General features: G+C 39.6%; 1 protein-coding gene across 1 annotated transcript in view; it reads right to left on the bottom strand.

Moving 5' to 3' along the window:
• Lrrc72 (leucine rich repeat containing 72) overlaps positions 1-15,121 on the bottom strand; it is a 60,408-nt gene extending 45,287 nt beyond the window's left edge. The window contains exons 1-3 of the mRNA XM_005377335.2: positions 14,975-15,121; positions 9,109-9,182; positions 4,097-4,166 (exon numbers count right to left, since the gene is read on the bottom strand). Of these exons, the coding sequence (XP_005377392.1) occupies positions 4,097-4,166; positions 9,109-9,182; positions 14,975-15,106 (276 nt within the window). The 5' untranslated portion in view covers positions 15,107-15,121. The remainder of the gene's footprint in view (positions 1-4,096; positions 4,167-9,108; positions 9,183-14,974) is intronic.
• Between the last annotated feature and the right edge of the window lie 923 nt (positions 15,122-16,044).

Raw genomic sequence — 16,044 nt, 5'->3', positions numbered from 1 at the left:
TGTACCAATGTTAATGATTTTCACCATAATTTTCCAGGTGCTTTAGCAGTATTATAGTATTTTTATGGTGGCTAGCCTACTTTATGCACTCTAGATTTTTAAAAAATTCATAACCAAAATTGTATATATAAATTTCAGAGCAGTACTGTAATGATTAATATACCTGGTAGAGCTTGGGATATGAATTTTTAATGAAGCCTTTTAACGAGGCAATAATCAATCAACAAGAAAACTCATATTAGTTTATTTGCTTAACCAGTGACCACTTAGAATCTCTTTCAGGTATGATATCCTTTCAATACTATATGAGCTACACAAATCTGCTTCTTAAAAACAAAGTAAGTGATGACATCGTTAGTGCCATAGAAATAATCAAGCATAAAAAAAAAAATCCAGTCTCTCCTTGCATTTCCTCTCCACCTCCTTCAAAAACTAATAAAACAGGATCCACCCCTGATATTCCCAGACACAGGCAGCTATTTGATGCTTGACAAAGAGGCCAAAATCATACGTTGGAGGAAAGACAGCCTGCTCAGCAAGTGGTGCTGGGAAAACTGGTTTCCTGTTTGCAACTGATTTAAATTGAAAGATTGAAATTGGCCATATCTCTCATCACAAACTAAGTTAAAATTAAAATGGATCAAAGATATAAACATTAAAATAGAAATATTAAACTTATTGGAAGATAAAATATGTAAAACATTTTTTTGGGGTTTTTTTGTTGTCTTTTTGTACCAGGAATTGAACTCAGGACCTTGCACTTGCCAGGCATTCACTTGTGCCACTGAGCTATATCCCTGGCCTGGTAAAACATTTAAAGACACAGATGTAGCAAAGGATTTTCTTTTTTTTTGTGGAACCAGGGATCAAACTCACGACCTTGCGCTTGCCAGGCAGGTGCTTATGCCACTGAGCTATATCTCCAGCCCCTGGATTTTCTAAACAGAACCCTAATTGCACAAGAAATAATAGCGAGAATCAACAAATGGGATCATATCAGACTAAAAACTTCTGTACTGCTAAAGAATCCATCAGTGGAGTGGAGAGATAACTTGCAGAGAGGGAAAAAGCTTTTTGCCAGTTACTCCTCAGGCAGAGGACTAATATCTACAATATATAAAGAACTAAAAAAAAAAAAACTGATCACCTAAAATTAAAGACCCAGTTAAGAAATGGACAAGTGAAATGAACAGATATTTCACAGAGGAAAAAGTACAGATGGCCAACAAATATATGAAAAAATGTTCAACATCTCTGGCCATTAGAGAGATGCAAATTAGAACAAGGCCAAGATTTCATCTTACTCCAGAGAGCATGGCAATCATCACAAAATCAAAAACCAAAAAATACTGGCATGGCTGTGGTGAAGAAGAAACACTCCTACATTGTTCCTAGAAACATAAGCTAGTACAACCATTATGGAAATCAGAATGGAGATTTCTCAAAGGACTAAAATTATAAATTCCAAATGATCTAGTTATTCCCCTTCTATGTGTCTTCTCCAAAGAGCTTAAGACATTATACTACAGTGATGCATACATACAAATGTTTATAGCAGCACAATTCATAACAGCTAAGTTTAGGAAACAACCTCTATACCCACCAACAGATGACTGGGTAAAGAAATTGTGGCATGTGTATAAAAATGGAATATTACTCAGCTATGAAAAAGGACAAAATTGAGACTTTTTTTAGGAAAATAGATGCACCCCAAAAATATAATGTTGAGTGAAATAAATCAAATGCACAAACTTAAATACCATATGGTATCTCTCATCTGAATAAAGTACAATCCAAGAGAAAATAATGGAAGAATAGGATTTGACAAGGAGGTGGGTCTCTTCCAGGTAGGAAAATGTCCAGCTGACCAAGGGTGACAGGTAAAGGGGAAGGCATGAGTAAGTAGGTAGAACAAAGACATGCTCAGTACAAGGTCCTAATAACCTCAGTGAATGTGGACATTTCATGCCATAACTCTGAACTAAGATTAACAATATTAATAAGAATGTAAAGGGGGGAAAAGAGAACTAGAGGAAAAGGGAGGGAGGAGGAAGGAAGGTGATTAAAAAAAAGAAACAAGCTGTGTTACATCCATGTACCAACTCCCCAAAATGACTGTAAAATGCACATACTGCAAAGATGTACAAATGCAATAAAACTTTACAAATAAATAAAACATGAAAACAAAAATTTTAAAGGAAAGCAAACATAACAAAAGAATAAAATAGTTGCTAAAGCGTGCAATCCCTTCCCGTGCACCTAATGCATCTGCAGGTCAACTGTGTGAAAGTTCAATGAAGGACTGGAAGTCAGACAATGTCCACTCGCAGAAAGCCAAAGCACGTGACAAAAAGCCTAATTCCTTGTCTCCCTCTAGAGATTATGCCAACACTTGTACCCTTCTTTCTGTCAGAACGCAGCACCGCTGAGCGCCACAAGGAGAGCACACTAAAAACAAAGATGAGTCACTTTTGCCATGCCTGACGGGTTCCATGCTTTTCTAATCAGAGGTCGCACACTGTGACCCAGGATAATGTTTGGCAGAATGAACACAAATGCCCTTAAGGGATGCACGCGCTTCCCATTCCAGTTGTTAGCTGTCTGGACCTTGGAGGTATCTGTGTTTGTTCTACTACAAATTACTTCAAGCTTATGAGACTTATGCTTTTAGTTAATATAGAAGTGGTACCATTTTCCATCTTCCACTCATTTGGTAAAGAAAAACCCCCAAATGCTGTGAAATATTGAAATAGTTCCAGAAGCATGGCTGTTGAAAGATTCAGTGTGAATGTGCACTTCTGCATGAAGGCAGATTACTGCTGTAATTTTCTTAACCAGCTGGTGCTGGAAAGGACAAACGCAATATGCCAGCACCGAGTTATCAATGCATAATGAACTGAGTACAATTATTAAAAAGCCACATTATTAAAAGTTGGCAACAACCTGCTGACTAGAGAACCATAATGACGACCTGGCTTTGCATTTTAGTTGAGTCTTACTTTTTTGCTTGGAAAGAGTTTGGAGCTCCACACCTCGCCTGCACTATGAGGAAGGGGATGAGCGAGTACTTCCTTCTAAACCCTATCCTTGAAGAGAAGCTTCAAAGACCACATTTTGTGTCCCTGAGGTCTGTTCCTTGCAGTTGTGGACTTGGTGGCCTGGTGCCTAATGCTTCTTGAGGAAGCTAAATCAGCTTGAGTAGCAACTGGGCTCAACACCCCTTGACCTCTGACTTCAAGAGGAACATGGATGAGTCCTGGGACGTGGATGTGGGACCGCTGTAAGAATGCTGAGCTGGGACACTACAAGGGGTTCTGCTCCAGGGCGTAGTTTGCCAAAGTCCAGAGATCCTTAGTTGCAAATGGCTTTGGGATAAAAGTAAGGTGAGGTCAGGCATGACCAGTGAACAGGAGCTCGTGTTGAAAAACCCTAGCAAGGAAGTTTCTGACTAACCCATAAGGAGAAGAGTCAGCTTGGAAGATCTGCTAGTACCAGAAACATAAGCAAAAGTAACCATGTCTTCCTTGCCTGTCTTCTACCTCCATCCTTCCCACTCCATACCAAACCTGGAGGAGGCTGGGTGCAGGCAAGGGGGCAGGAAACCAGCCAACCACACTGCCCTAGTTAATAAAGAGGGCCAGTAGTCATCTGCAGGCAGCCCTCGCTGTGGCTGAGAGAGCCTGTGTGTCCCATTTGTGAATGAAGAATGACAGCTGATTAATGTGCTCCTATTTATGAATGGGGCTATGACTATGACCCAATGGACTACAGGATTTGTGTGTTACCTAGGAGGAGAATCACAGCACTGTCCAAATTTTCTTCTGGAATCCAAGGAAGAAATAGTCTTCATTGAACAATTTGCCAGGACATTGGAGACAGGAGTAAAATTGCACACTAACAGAATCTCAGAGATTGTCTTTACCCAAGATCCCAGATATATATTTATTTGATATACAGATCCCAGCTACATATGCACCAGATATTTAGGTTATATATGCTTAAATAAAATAATAATACTTCGAAATATTAATTCTATTTAAAAACATGAAAGTGAAATAATTTAGTTTATTAATTTAAAGATAAAATATACTATTACCTTGTTATGATGAAGCCATAAGTATTTTAATTTTCTAAACCTAGAAAGATCAATGACCTCTGTCAGTTCCCTGGAAATAAAAAAATTGAAAATTAGCAAGGATTAATTCACTCATCAGTAAGGCTGTTTATAGAGGTAGGATGGCTTGATGTAACTGGAAAGGCCTTTCTGTGCTTTCAAAATTGGTGGCACATTGCCTGCTAATTTTTGAAATTTGTCATGATCCCTTTGCTCATGTGGGCTGAGATTTCATTAGCTCATCAGTGCTAATACATACTTAAAGAAGAGCATGTTATCACGTTAGCAGAAATTCACATCTGACAATAACCAAATTTACTGCAACCTCATTTCAAAACAGATTTTACTGGGGAAAGGGCAGAGGGAGAAAAGAAAGTGAAGAAGTATTGGATTTTTATGCAAATGTAGAAAAACACAATCGGCTCTTGCTTCAGAATTTTCTGTAGGGTTTTTACTTTGGCGGCAGTCCTGATCTTAACCAGATCAGACTTACAGGATGAAAACTGCAGGACACCAAGTGGCAGAGAAGAGTGCTTGTTTATTAGCTGCAGAGTCAGTATATTCCCAACCCTCATTGGACTGTGTGGGATTCCAGCTGTCCATGTGGCCTAGTCTTTGTTTGATACAGCTCAGTCAGCAAAGCAGCAGGTGCAGGGGATTCAGAGGGCCTGTCAGCAAGAAGGGCAGGGCCTCTGAGGAGAGCTGGCTATCTGACCGATGTGGCCTAGAGTTTGCAGATCTCTCACTTCTCAGTGTAGTACTGTGGGTCCCAAGTGCTTACATATGCATGTTTCTTTTATTTATCACTTATAGCACACACTGTAACACCATGTCACAATTACTTCTAATCTCAGTACCTTGGGAGACTAAAAGTTTCCTAATTTTTATGGTAACATACATTTTTTAAAACAGGCAAACAATATTTCTGAGCAAAAACTTTTCTAACCAATTTTTATATGGACAGATTTAAAACCTAAGAAAAGTTGAAGGAACGAACACTACAAGAACCTTGGTAATTTTTAACATATTGCCACATTTTTCTCACTCTGTTTGTGTAATAGATCTGATATATAATATATGTTTAGGTTGATAACTTTTTTGGTGAGTTGTTTAAAAATAATCTACAGGTTATTACTGTAGGTTTGTCACTTCTGAATAATTCAGTATGCATATCCTACAAATCAGGCCATTCTTCTACACGTTCATAATGCCTTTATCACATCTAAAAAGATAAAGTTGAATTCCATAGTGTCATCTAACTGACCATTCACATTCAGATTTCCCCACTGATCCAACATTTCTTTCCATAGTTTGTTCCCCTGAATCCCATCAGCATTCACACATTACATTCAATTTACACAATCTTCCATTCTTTTACAATTATGTCACCTTTTTTACCCCACTAATACTGAACTTTTGAAGAGTTCAAGAGAGTTTTCTAAAGGAATGCCCCATGTTTTTGATTAGTCTCATAGTTTTCTCATAATTAAATTCAAGACTGATCACTTCTCAGTTACACTGGTGGTAATCACCACTCATAGCAGATGCCAGTTCATCCTACTCTTGGTGAGGCTAAGTTGAGTCATTTGGTTAAGGTGGCATATGTCAGGGCTCTTTATTATAAAAGTGCAAATTTTATAATCACGTAGTAATATGTGTGCCTGAACTCTGATCCTACATGAAGATTGTGTTTGTTTTGAATAAATAAACACTATTTATTCAATGATGGTATCTTCAGCTGATGACTCCTACCTGCAGGAGTAGATTTGGGATGATAAAGTGACGGTTTTTATAATTTCCTCATTCTTTTTGCATGCATTAATGGATATTAAAAGGTACCTGCCCATTTCTTCTCTTTCTCTCACCCATTCTCTTCCCATCCTGTCTGGATTTACAGAGACCTTTTCTTAATTCTTATCAATTTTTAAAAAATTCTCAAATTACCCAAGCTGAGCAACTTTTAAAGAACTCCTCTGTCTTTTTGACATGTGTCATTAGTCTTGGTGCGCTTCCCTAGCCCAACAAACTACTCTACTCTCCTCTAAAGCAACTTGCAGTTGGAAATTTACACACCTAATATGTATTCTTTTACTGGGGTTCTGTGGTCTACTTCTTGGAAAAGCACTTGGACCTCGGTGGGCCTTAACTCTCTCTCACATTGGCAGTAATGGGAGCACATCAGCTCCGCCTCTTATAGAGATGAATAAAAAGCAGTTGTTTTGTGGTAGCCTCAAGGGATCTCAGGAGGCACTTAGATTTCCCACAAAATTTATTTTAATACGTGAATACCTCAAAATGTTAACTGTGCTGTTATTAATTTTTTTGTACTAGTAATACCAATGCTGAATTTTCAGCTGTTAGACAATGTGTGATTCTCTTTTTTGAGGGAATGTTAGCTCTTTTAATTTGGAAAGGTTTGTTCTGCTCATAAAAACCTGTGCTAAGTCAATTATGAGCTGCCACATTTTAAGGTGAAGCTGATTGAAGACAGTGAGACTAATTCTACCACCAATGATGGCAATGACGGGCTGACAATAATATGGCAGCTATCCTCACAGGGTATGCATTCCATGGTTACTCAAGGAGATACTGATGAAACCCTTCTCATTTTCCAAGGGCAACAGAGATTTCAGGAAATGGCCATTTCATTTTGTTTATTTGCCTCTGGACTGTAAAATATTTTCCCCCAGCTAAATTAAATGGTAATCTAGTATTCCAAGGCTATAAAAGGTATTGTTCATCATATAAGATCATTAAATATCATGTCTATGACTGTCAGTGAGTCATTGGTTGATTAGCTTTGTATGTCTACATGTGTTTTCATGAGAAACTACATTGAAGATATCAATATGTAATACAATAAGCATTGTTAATTCCCTACCACTCTGTTTGTAACTCTGTAATGTCTGTACTGATCCTATGCTATTTTGTAAAATGTTGTAAAAAGAAAATAAAATAAATATCATGTCTATGGTCAGAGGATCAATATTGTATATTGCTTTTTTTTCTAATGTTTTAAAACTATTCTATCTACCCACTCCAGTGATCAATAGTGTAAAAGTTGTGTAAAATTGCAATAAGATTAGATATGAAACCTATGGAGCCTATAAACTATTTATGATTATTGTAAAATTGACCTATGAAAAGGACCAAAGCATTACCTTAAGCCTGTCTGAATTCTTTATTATATTCGTTGCATTCTACAATATGTACGTGTTGAAAATTTCAAATTACGTGGCCTTCCTGCCAAGAGATTTGGGGGGCTGCCTCAAAGATGAACTTTGTTTTCTGTACTAATACATTAAGAATAAATACTTAATTATAGCAAAATAAACATGTTTATTAATAAAGAATTTACCTGAATCACTAGAGATAAAATTGACCAAGTTCACTGATAACTAGGGCATTTTCTTTATGAAGAAGCTGAATTTCAAAGATTACATATGAGTAAAAGTATGACAAGCATATTTTAAATAAAACGTAGAATTCACAATCACTGAAGAACATGAAAGAGGAAGATGAAGAGCAGAAATGAGTTTGAACCCTTTCTGTGCTGTGTGATGGTGAACCTGCACTGTCAACCTGACTGACTGGGGAGCCACCCAGGGGGTCAGTGAAGCACATGTCTGTGTGGCTGGCTCATGGGAGGGTGTCTTTTGGGTCTATATTTGGTCACTGGACCCTTCCTCCCCGGCACTGTTCTCCTGTTCTACTTCTTGCCTACTGAGAACTAAGTAGCTTTGCTCTACCACATCCTTCTGCCATGATGTTCCTGCCTTGGAGTAGCTGATAGTGTTTTTTTTTTTTTTTTTCCGTATTGGGGGTCAAACTCAGGACCTTGCACTTGCCAGGGAAGCCCTTGTGCCTCGGAGCTATATCCACAGTCCAACAGCTGACAATGGACTGAATCGAAACCTCATGGTCAAACCTCTCCTTTAAGTAGTGGGTATTGGGAATTGTATCTCAGCGCCAGAGAAGCTGACTAGTACATGCTGCCATGACAGAATACCTGAGAATGAATAATTTACAGAGAATAGAGATTTGTGTATTATAATTCTGGAGGTTGGGCAGTTAGAAGTCAAGAGGCCCACATCTGGCAAAGGTCTTCTTACTGAATAATAATATGGTGGGGTGGTGGGAAAACTCATTCTTTCACCAGGAACTCACTCCTAGGATAACTATAACCTCCCCATCTTATTCTACCTAGGTTCTACCTCAGGTGCTGGAAGTGCTCTGCAGAAAACTCACTTTGTTGTTTCTCATTTTGGGTAGTTTGTATAGGCCCAAATGGGGGTGTTCATGTAGGAAGGTATTTTCCTATTTATTGGCAAGATTAATATAGGAATTGTTCCAGATTATAGCATAATAAGGGTTATTATAGGAGTATAATGGATCATGATTTCTAATAATAGTAAATATTAACAGATCATTGTGTGCTCACTGTGTACCAAGACCTCTTCTTTTACTAACTCACCTAATCTTCACACAACCACATGAATGAAGTAATACTTTTGTACATAGGAAATTGAACTGCAAGATAACATACAGTATAGCAGTTTGCACTTGATTTTCAGAGAAACAAGAAATTTTCTGAATATTGTGTGGGACATACTTATACTAAAGAAATTGTACTCATTGTTTGTCTAAGATTTAACTTTAAATTTATAAATATAAATTAATATAACTTAATTTATATTTTTAATTTGCTAAAAATGACAATCCTAATAGAGAGACCGTATAATATCTCAAGATCATCCAACTGGAAAAGATAGAGCTGGAATTCAAACTCAACTTAGCTCGTTAATCTTTGTTTTTATCCATTTCAATATCCTGCCTCTCCAACAAAAATGGTGGACTCCTCCAATAATAAAGTAATTAGAATGAGGTTGTCTATCCAGTCTGTGAGGTGGAAGAGGAACTGGAAAAGAACATTTGAGCCTATGGACGATTATAACATGATACTCTTTTGTTTTTTAAACATAAAGTACACTTACTTTTGAGAGAGGAACAGCTCAAAGACATCAGCATCCCTCTTGTAGCCACATATCTTTAGCTGATCTTCAATTGCCTGATAACATATAATTAATCTGTCAAACCACATTCCAATGAGCAAAAATACTGAGACATTTGCAGCCAATGACAATAGATCTACAAGAAGATCAAAGAAAGGTGAATTTGGAGGCAACCACTCTAAAATGATAAATTCCAACACTACAATTATATATTATTTGCTCCTTTTTGTGGTTGAATTTCATTATTCTTAATCCTAGACAGATTTGGGGCAGAGATGTGTAAATAATTTTTAATCAGAGAGAAAAAAAATGTGTTTGCATACATGTACACCAAAAGCAAGTTTTTGATTGTCTGTGAGGCAGGGTAATTGGTTTTAAAAAATTAGTCTTAAATGTTCTTTCAAACATGAATAATTAACATTGTATAGGATTTCTATATTTATAAAGACATCTATTATTAGATTGGAAGTAGATGGGATAGGATATAATATATATCGTTATGACAAATTCTTTTTATCGTTCACCATACCATGCTTGACACCCAGTAAATTTTCAAATGTCAAACAAATGAGTGAATAAATTCACTTTTCTCTGAATAAATGAATAAATGTATTTTCCTTTGTTTGCAAGTAAGAAAATCTGCATTTTTCATGAGTTATTAACAAAGTCATAATGTGGTAATTTTTGTGAAGAAACAGCAACTGTTTTTCCCATAGATTTTTCTTGGAAAGTACAAATCTAGCAACAGCTACTGAAGTGCTTCTTCCTGAAGTTTGCTTACTAATTTACAAAATAACATTTGTAGGCCACGTGACTTAAAATGATATGGAAAAATTAGTGCCTATCTTTCCACAAAAGAGCAGAGCTAACAAGACAACATAAGTGAAAGGTATAATTGTTGAAATTCTGGAATATAACAAATACTAAATGATCAGAATCAAAATAATCACCAAATTTCAGCTGGGATTTATTGTGAGTGGGAGATTGTAGTGTCAGGGGAATTTTTTTTCACATTTAGTAGAGAGCTTTAGGGAGAGTTAAATTTGGTAGTATGAACAAATATTGAAAGCAGTGAGTAAGGTAGGTCCTGCTCATAGAAGACCACTATAAAGTTACAGTTCTAAATTCCTTGGAGAGCTTGTTAAGCAAGCTAAATCCAGCGGCTTGGACAGTTTATAGTCTCAGGCTCAGGTATTCTTCTCAGGGTGTTTTCTTACAAGCTGAATCTTGGAAAACTCACTGGACCAGGTTTAGCTGTTCTTGTCTAGGTATTTTTACTTTAACTATCTCCACTTTCTGCCTCTGCTGTGTATAGTCAATCACAACTTTCCAACTTTCTGGGTGGTTGATGCCAGTCAAAATAGAGTTAAAATTATGCAGTTATCTGTTAAAATTATGAGTATACTTTTTCTGAATTGAGAATTCTATTTTTACTTGATTTAAGTTTGTACCTTTCAATGTATGTGTTCTTGTACATAATGGTGACATTCATGGTAGGGAGCTGACACTTGTACATAACTCAGCTTAATTCTTTTCTCATCCATTTTGCCTCTTCTTCCCTCCCTCCTTTCTCCCTTCACCCTTGGTCTCCTTCCCATTTGTAAAAGTTCTATCTCCCTGTTTCCTATTTTCTTTCTTTTATTTTGCTTTTTACTTATACTTGAGTTTCTCATATAAGAGAAACCAACTTTATCCCTATTCACCTCCATTACTCAGAAACATATATGTATGTACACAGAGAAAATGTATTATTGTTTAATTCAGCATGCCTTACCTGTGGTTATGAAATATTCCCAATAATTGCAGCATAGATTAATGTGTGACCTTACATTGTGCAGAAGTTTAAAAACATAGAGATCATGTGATGGTTAATTTTATGTGACAACTTTACTGGGCTAAGGGAGGGTCAGATAGCTGGTAAAACATTTTTCTGGGCATGTCTGTGCATGTTTCTGGAAAAGGTTGGCATTTGGATCATGAAACGAGTAAAGGAGTTCACCGAGCTGGGTGGGCATCACCAATCCATCAAGGGCCAAAAACAGAACAAAAAGGCAGGGGAAGGACAAATTCATATTCTGTTTTGCAACAGAGTCATGCGTCTTCACCTGCCTGCAGACCTGTGCTCAGCTTGAGGGCTTGGGCTACATTATACTCCTGGCTTTCCTGAACTACCTGCTTGTAGCCAGCAGACTGTGGAACTTGTAAGCCTTCATAATCAAGAAGCCAGTCCCCCATAATAAGTCTTCCTCAGTATTTATATGTCCTCTTGGTTATGTTTCTCTAGAGAATCCTAAAACTGTTAGGCATCTAGACATATACAAATATGCAAAATAGGGGCTGAGGATTTAGCTCAGCTGCACAGCGCCTGCCTGGCAAGTGCAAGGTTGTGAGTTTGATTCCTGGTACCAGAAAAAAAAACCCAAAAAACCCCCAAAAAACCCACAAATATGCAAAATAAGTTTTTATGTAGAAAAGTAATGGGCAGTGTAATCTGTGTAAGTGAAGCAATGTTTTTATTGAAAATAAATCTATATGCCTACAAAGTGTACACACTCCCAATTCTTAGTGAAAGTCATCACTTGAGATTGTGAAGGAGTTTTACTTTTTAGGCACATGTTTTGTTTTATGAAACAGGTTCTTCCTGTTTATGGGTGCTTCCCACTTTATGGGTTCAAATGATTCTCCTGCTTCAGCCTCAGCTCCTGAAGCTGAGAATGTAGGTGTGCACAATGCCCCTGGTTGCAGGTAATATATTTAAAAATGTTTGAATATTTTATAATAAACACATATTAATTTGATAATCAGAAAGCATTACTTATTTTGAAAATTTTAATCACTGAATAAAGATTTAAATCTTTATTAATAGAAGATATAAAAGAAGGAACAGAAAGTAACTGCATAATCTATAAATGACTGGCATCATTAATCACTCACAAGACTCTGTACCATGGAATGTTTCTTTCCGATCAATAATTTTGTCTGAAGTGTACAAAGCACTAATATCAAAGTGCCAGGGAACATGGAAACATTCCAAGCAGTTTCAGGCTGCAGTGACCCTGCGGTGGGGCAGCTTCAGGTGCCCGTCCACACCCGGCTTTCCTGGTGGCACGCCCACTCCTGCAGCTAAAGAAGCACAAACAGCTCCTCTGCCCTGCTAGTTTTTGTGTTGTAAAATATACATGCTGTAGAATTTGCCATGTTACCATTTTTTTAGTTTATAAACCTGTGGTATTAAGTGCATTCACAGGAAGCACATTCCCATTTCTGTGGGACTCACACACCATCCGTTTCCAGAACTTGTCCTCTGTAACTGAAGCTCTCCACCCCTTACATCCTGACTTCTCACTTACTCTGCCTTCCAGCCCGAGGCAACTATCCTTCTACTCTCTCTCTCTCTCTATGGGCTTGAGTACTCTGGGTACTTCACTGAAGTGAATGGTATTTGTCCATGTGTGCCTGGCTTATTTCCCTTAGCATAACATCAAGAATCATTCATATGGTGGCATGTGTCAGAATGCTGTTCATTTTTAAGACTGAGTAATATTCTATTGTAGTTATATACCATGTTTTCTTTGCCCAAGCATCTGTCAGTGGACACTTGGGTTGATTCATGTTTCAGCCATTGCAAATAATGCTACCACGAATGCAGTGTACAACGATCTGTGCAACTTCCTGCCTTGAACTTGGGTATTTCCTTTGGGTGAATACACAGAAGTGGAATTACTGGATCAGACGATAATCTTGAGTTTAATTTTTTGAAAAATTGCCATACTACTTTCTACAGTGACTACAGGCAGCAAGCATTCTTTGAGATGAACGTGTTTAAAAATTGTAAATTCAAACAGATTCCCTCAGCTATTTGTTAAACCATAAACTACGAAGTGCTTAGCTCAGGTTGCGGGTAGTTTGATCTGTCTGTGATGAGCTAGTGAACGTAGCGGGGGGTGGGTGGGTAAGATGCCTGCTCTCCACAAGCATATCTTGTAATGGCAGAAGTAAGGGACATGCAATACTATAAAAGAAGATTGCTAATATTAAGGGCTATAAGAAAACAGAGACACACCCTGGCAAATTCTGAGGAAGAAGATGACTTCAGGGTAGGTCCAACAGAAGGGCCTTTAAGGGTCAGAAGAAAAGTGGGTGTTGAGGGAGGAAGGGAATAAATACATAAAAGAGAAGAGATAGCCTGAAACACATGAAGCCATATAGACTCTCACTGTAATGAAAAGCATGTGGAAGTCAGTTGTAAGAGATAAGAAAGGTAGATTGGGATCATATTATGAGTGCTAACTTTGAGATTTAGGCCCTGGGAGGGTGCACTTACTCAGTACCTAAGAAGAGCTTCTGTAGCCTTGGAGAATTCTAAAATCACATAGTTCATGTACACTAATTTAAAATTAACTTTCTTTTGTACGATCTCTCTCTATATATACATACAGATGAAGTACATATATAGTAGTCAACCACACGGTGAAATCTATGTGAGAAAGTCCAATGGAGCTCTTATATTTCCCATGATAACCACTTCATCCTTTTAAACAATACCCAATACGGACTTATTATGAAAGCATTTCCTTCCTTCTCTTTCAGCGTCCTTGTACGTTGGTACCCTAAAATCAAGTGTTTATTTATGCAATGTCGCAGGATCCAGTTTGGGTGTGTGGCCAAAGGGGCAGACAGGAAGTGAGGCCCCCTGGAGAACACCAAGGCGGGAGCTCATGAGCCCCTCCCGGGCAAGGGCAGCGGGGGCGGGCAGTGAACGGACAGCACAGGCGCGTGTGGGGAGCGCTGCCCGGAACTGACACGTTACTGGAGGGGAAGAGGAAGCACAAAGAAGTCACAGGTGAGATGAAGGGATGAGGACTTGATAATGAGGAGGTGACTTGGACAGAAGCTGGGTCAGCTGAGAAATGCTGAGGTTGAAGCACAGAAGTGAAGACAGCCAAGAGAAAGCTGCCGGTGTCGAGGCAGGTCGCATCCGAGATGTCAGGGAGGGTCTGCACAGCTGAGGAGTTACGGGAGCCAAAGGAGCGTGTGGCTCCTTCTACTGCCCAATGACTTACCATCTAGATACAATAGAGAAATGCTTTTCAATTGTGGGATCATTAACTCCTACAAGTAGAAAGTCTGCATTAAAGTCCGCAGAAGAAAATATCCTCCCTGATGATCAGATCTCATACCTACGTGCAACACACACCATGCATTAGCACTTAGCATGAGTAGCTTTAAATTCATTATAAAACTCTCAGCCTGGTTTAACCTCAGTAGCTGCAAGGCCTTCTGGACAAGTCAGGAGCCTTTTTCTCGGATGGCTCTCCGCAGGAGCATTTGTGTATTTCTGATCACACTTCTGAGAGACACTCAGGAAAGAGAATGTTCAGAACTGCTTCAGAAAGTGGCTAGAAGATGGGATAAGTGTGTTCTAAGTGAGGGAGAGTATTTTGAGGGTGCTTAATGGGAATGTTTTTTGCTGTAATAAATTATTTAAAATATAATCACTGACGGTGTATTTGGATCGCACCTCATATTTGTAGTACATGGATGCATCACAATCTCAGGATTGTGTATATAGTAATGTACATGTAAATGTGTGTTGAGACTCAGGGGTCCTTAATTAGTAGTGTGTTAATCTCTAAACCACCCTCGTTCTAGCTGCAGAGGTTGCTCAGTGGAGGTCAGTCTATTACTTTGGGTTCCCCCAGTCCCCAGTCTCTACCCTGGAGCTGGGGGACCTCTGGCCTGGTGGAGAGACTGGGTGGCGTTTACTGTCACCAACCCGCTGGGCCCAGCCCCGGGGGGGTGGCCTGTGGCTGGCAGGGTGCTGGGGCCGGGTGTCGGGGTCGCTTACCCGGCGGCTGCTGGGCAGGGCAGGCTCTGGGGAACGCGGGGGACTGCGGCGCGGGAAGGCGTGGGACATGGGGTGCGGTTCCAAGTTACCAGGAAGCAGGCGGGGGCGGCACCGTTGACCCGCGAGGCCCATTGTTCCGTCACCAGAGTGTGTGGCTTGCCGAGGTCTCTAAGCCGATCCCCGCGGGGAGACCCGCGGTCGCCGCCTGGCACTGAGGGTGGCACTGAGGCGCCCTCGGGCTTCCGGGCAAGGACAGCTAGCGAGGGGGTGCTCCGCCCTGCCCAGGCGAGAGCGGGCCAGAGGGCTCCGGGGAGGCGCCCGGGACCCGTTTCCAGGACTGGAGATGCGAGCATAGGCCGATGCAGGCTCCTGAAGAGGAGAGGTGTGACCACCCGGCGCTGCACAGGGTCCCTGCCAGGGGAAAGAAGTTCTACTGCTCCCGTGTTACTGCATTAAGACACATTTTAAAGGCCGAGTTTCTGGCGCCCCCCTACACCCTGCACCACGGCCCGCAGTCGCTTGCCTCGTGGTGGACCCAGACCCACGATGGAGGCAGAGGCGGCCCTATTAAGGCTCCGCACGGCTCCACGTACACAGAAAAATGGAACTTGCTGCTCAGTGTGTTGGCTAAGAGCAGGGGTATACCGAGTCAGTAGTTGAAAAGTCCTTCCTCTAGTAGAACGCATAAACGGAGCCACTGTTTGGCAGGTGTCCTCTCATCTTGGAGGGGACATATACATATTCCCTATATGAATATATCCCTGATCTGTATTGAAATCTCTAGCATAAACTACTTTATAACCTCATTTACATGAGTCTGGTCGCTCTCTCTCTCTGGTATCTTTGGAGGTGGGATACTGCTTGTGACATCTTTATGTTATTCAGGGGCCTAACACACTGCAGTTAATAAACGTTGACTGAAATGAATGAATTGGCTTCTTGGCATCATATTTAAAAGTGAAATTTAGGAATCAAATGAAGCTGTTTAAAATAAGTCCATAGAGAAACTCGAGGCATTTATAGGTAAATGGTCACAACTAGAGACCACTCATAGGTGAAATAAATCAGAC

The sequence above is a fragment of the Chinchilla lanigera genome, unplaced genomic scaffold (genome assembly GCF_000276665.1).
Source record: "Chinchilla lanigera isolate Chin_1 unplaced genomic scaffold, ChiLan1.0 scaffold00009, whole genome shotgun sequence".
In the NCBI taxonomy this organism is placed as follows: Eukaryota; Metazoa; Chordata; class Mammalia; order Rodentia; family Chinchillidae; genus Chinchilla; species Chinchilla lanigera.
Note: the sequence above shows the minus strand (reverse complement) of the source record. Positions and strands in the feature narration are given on the sequence as shown.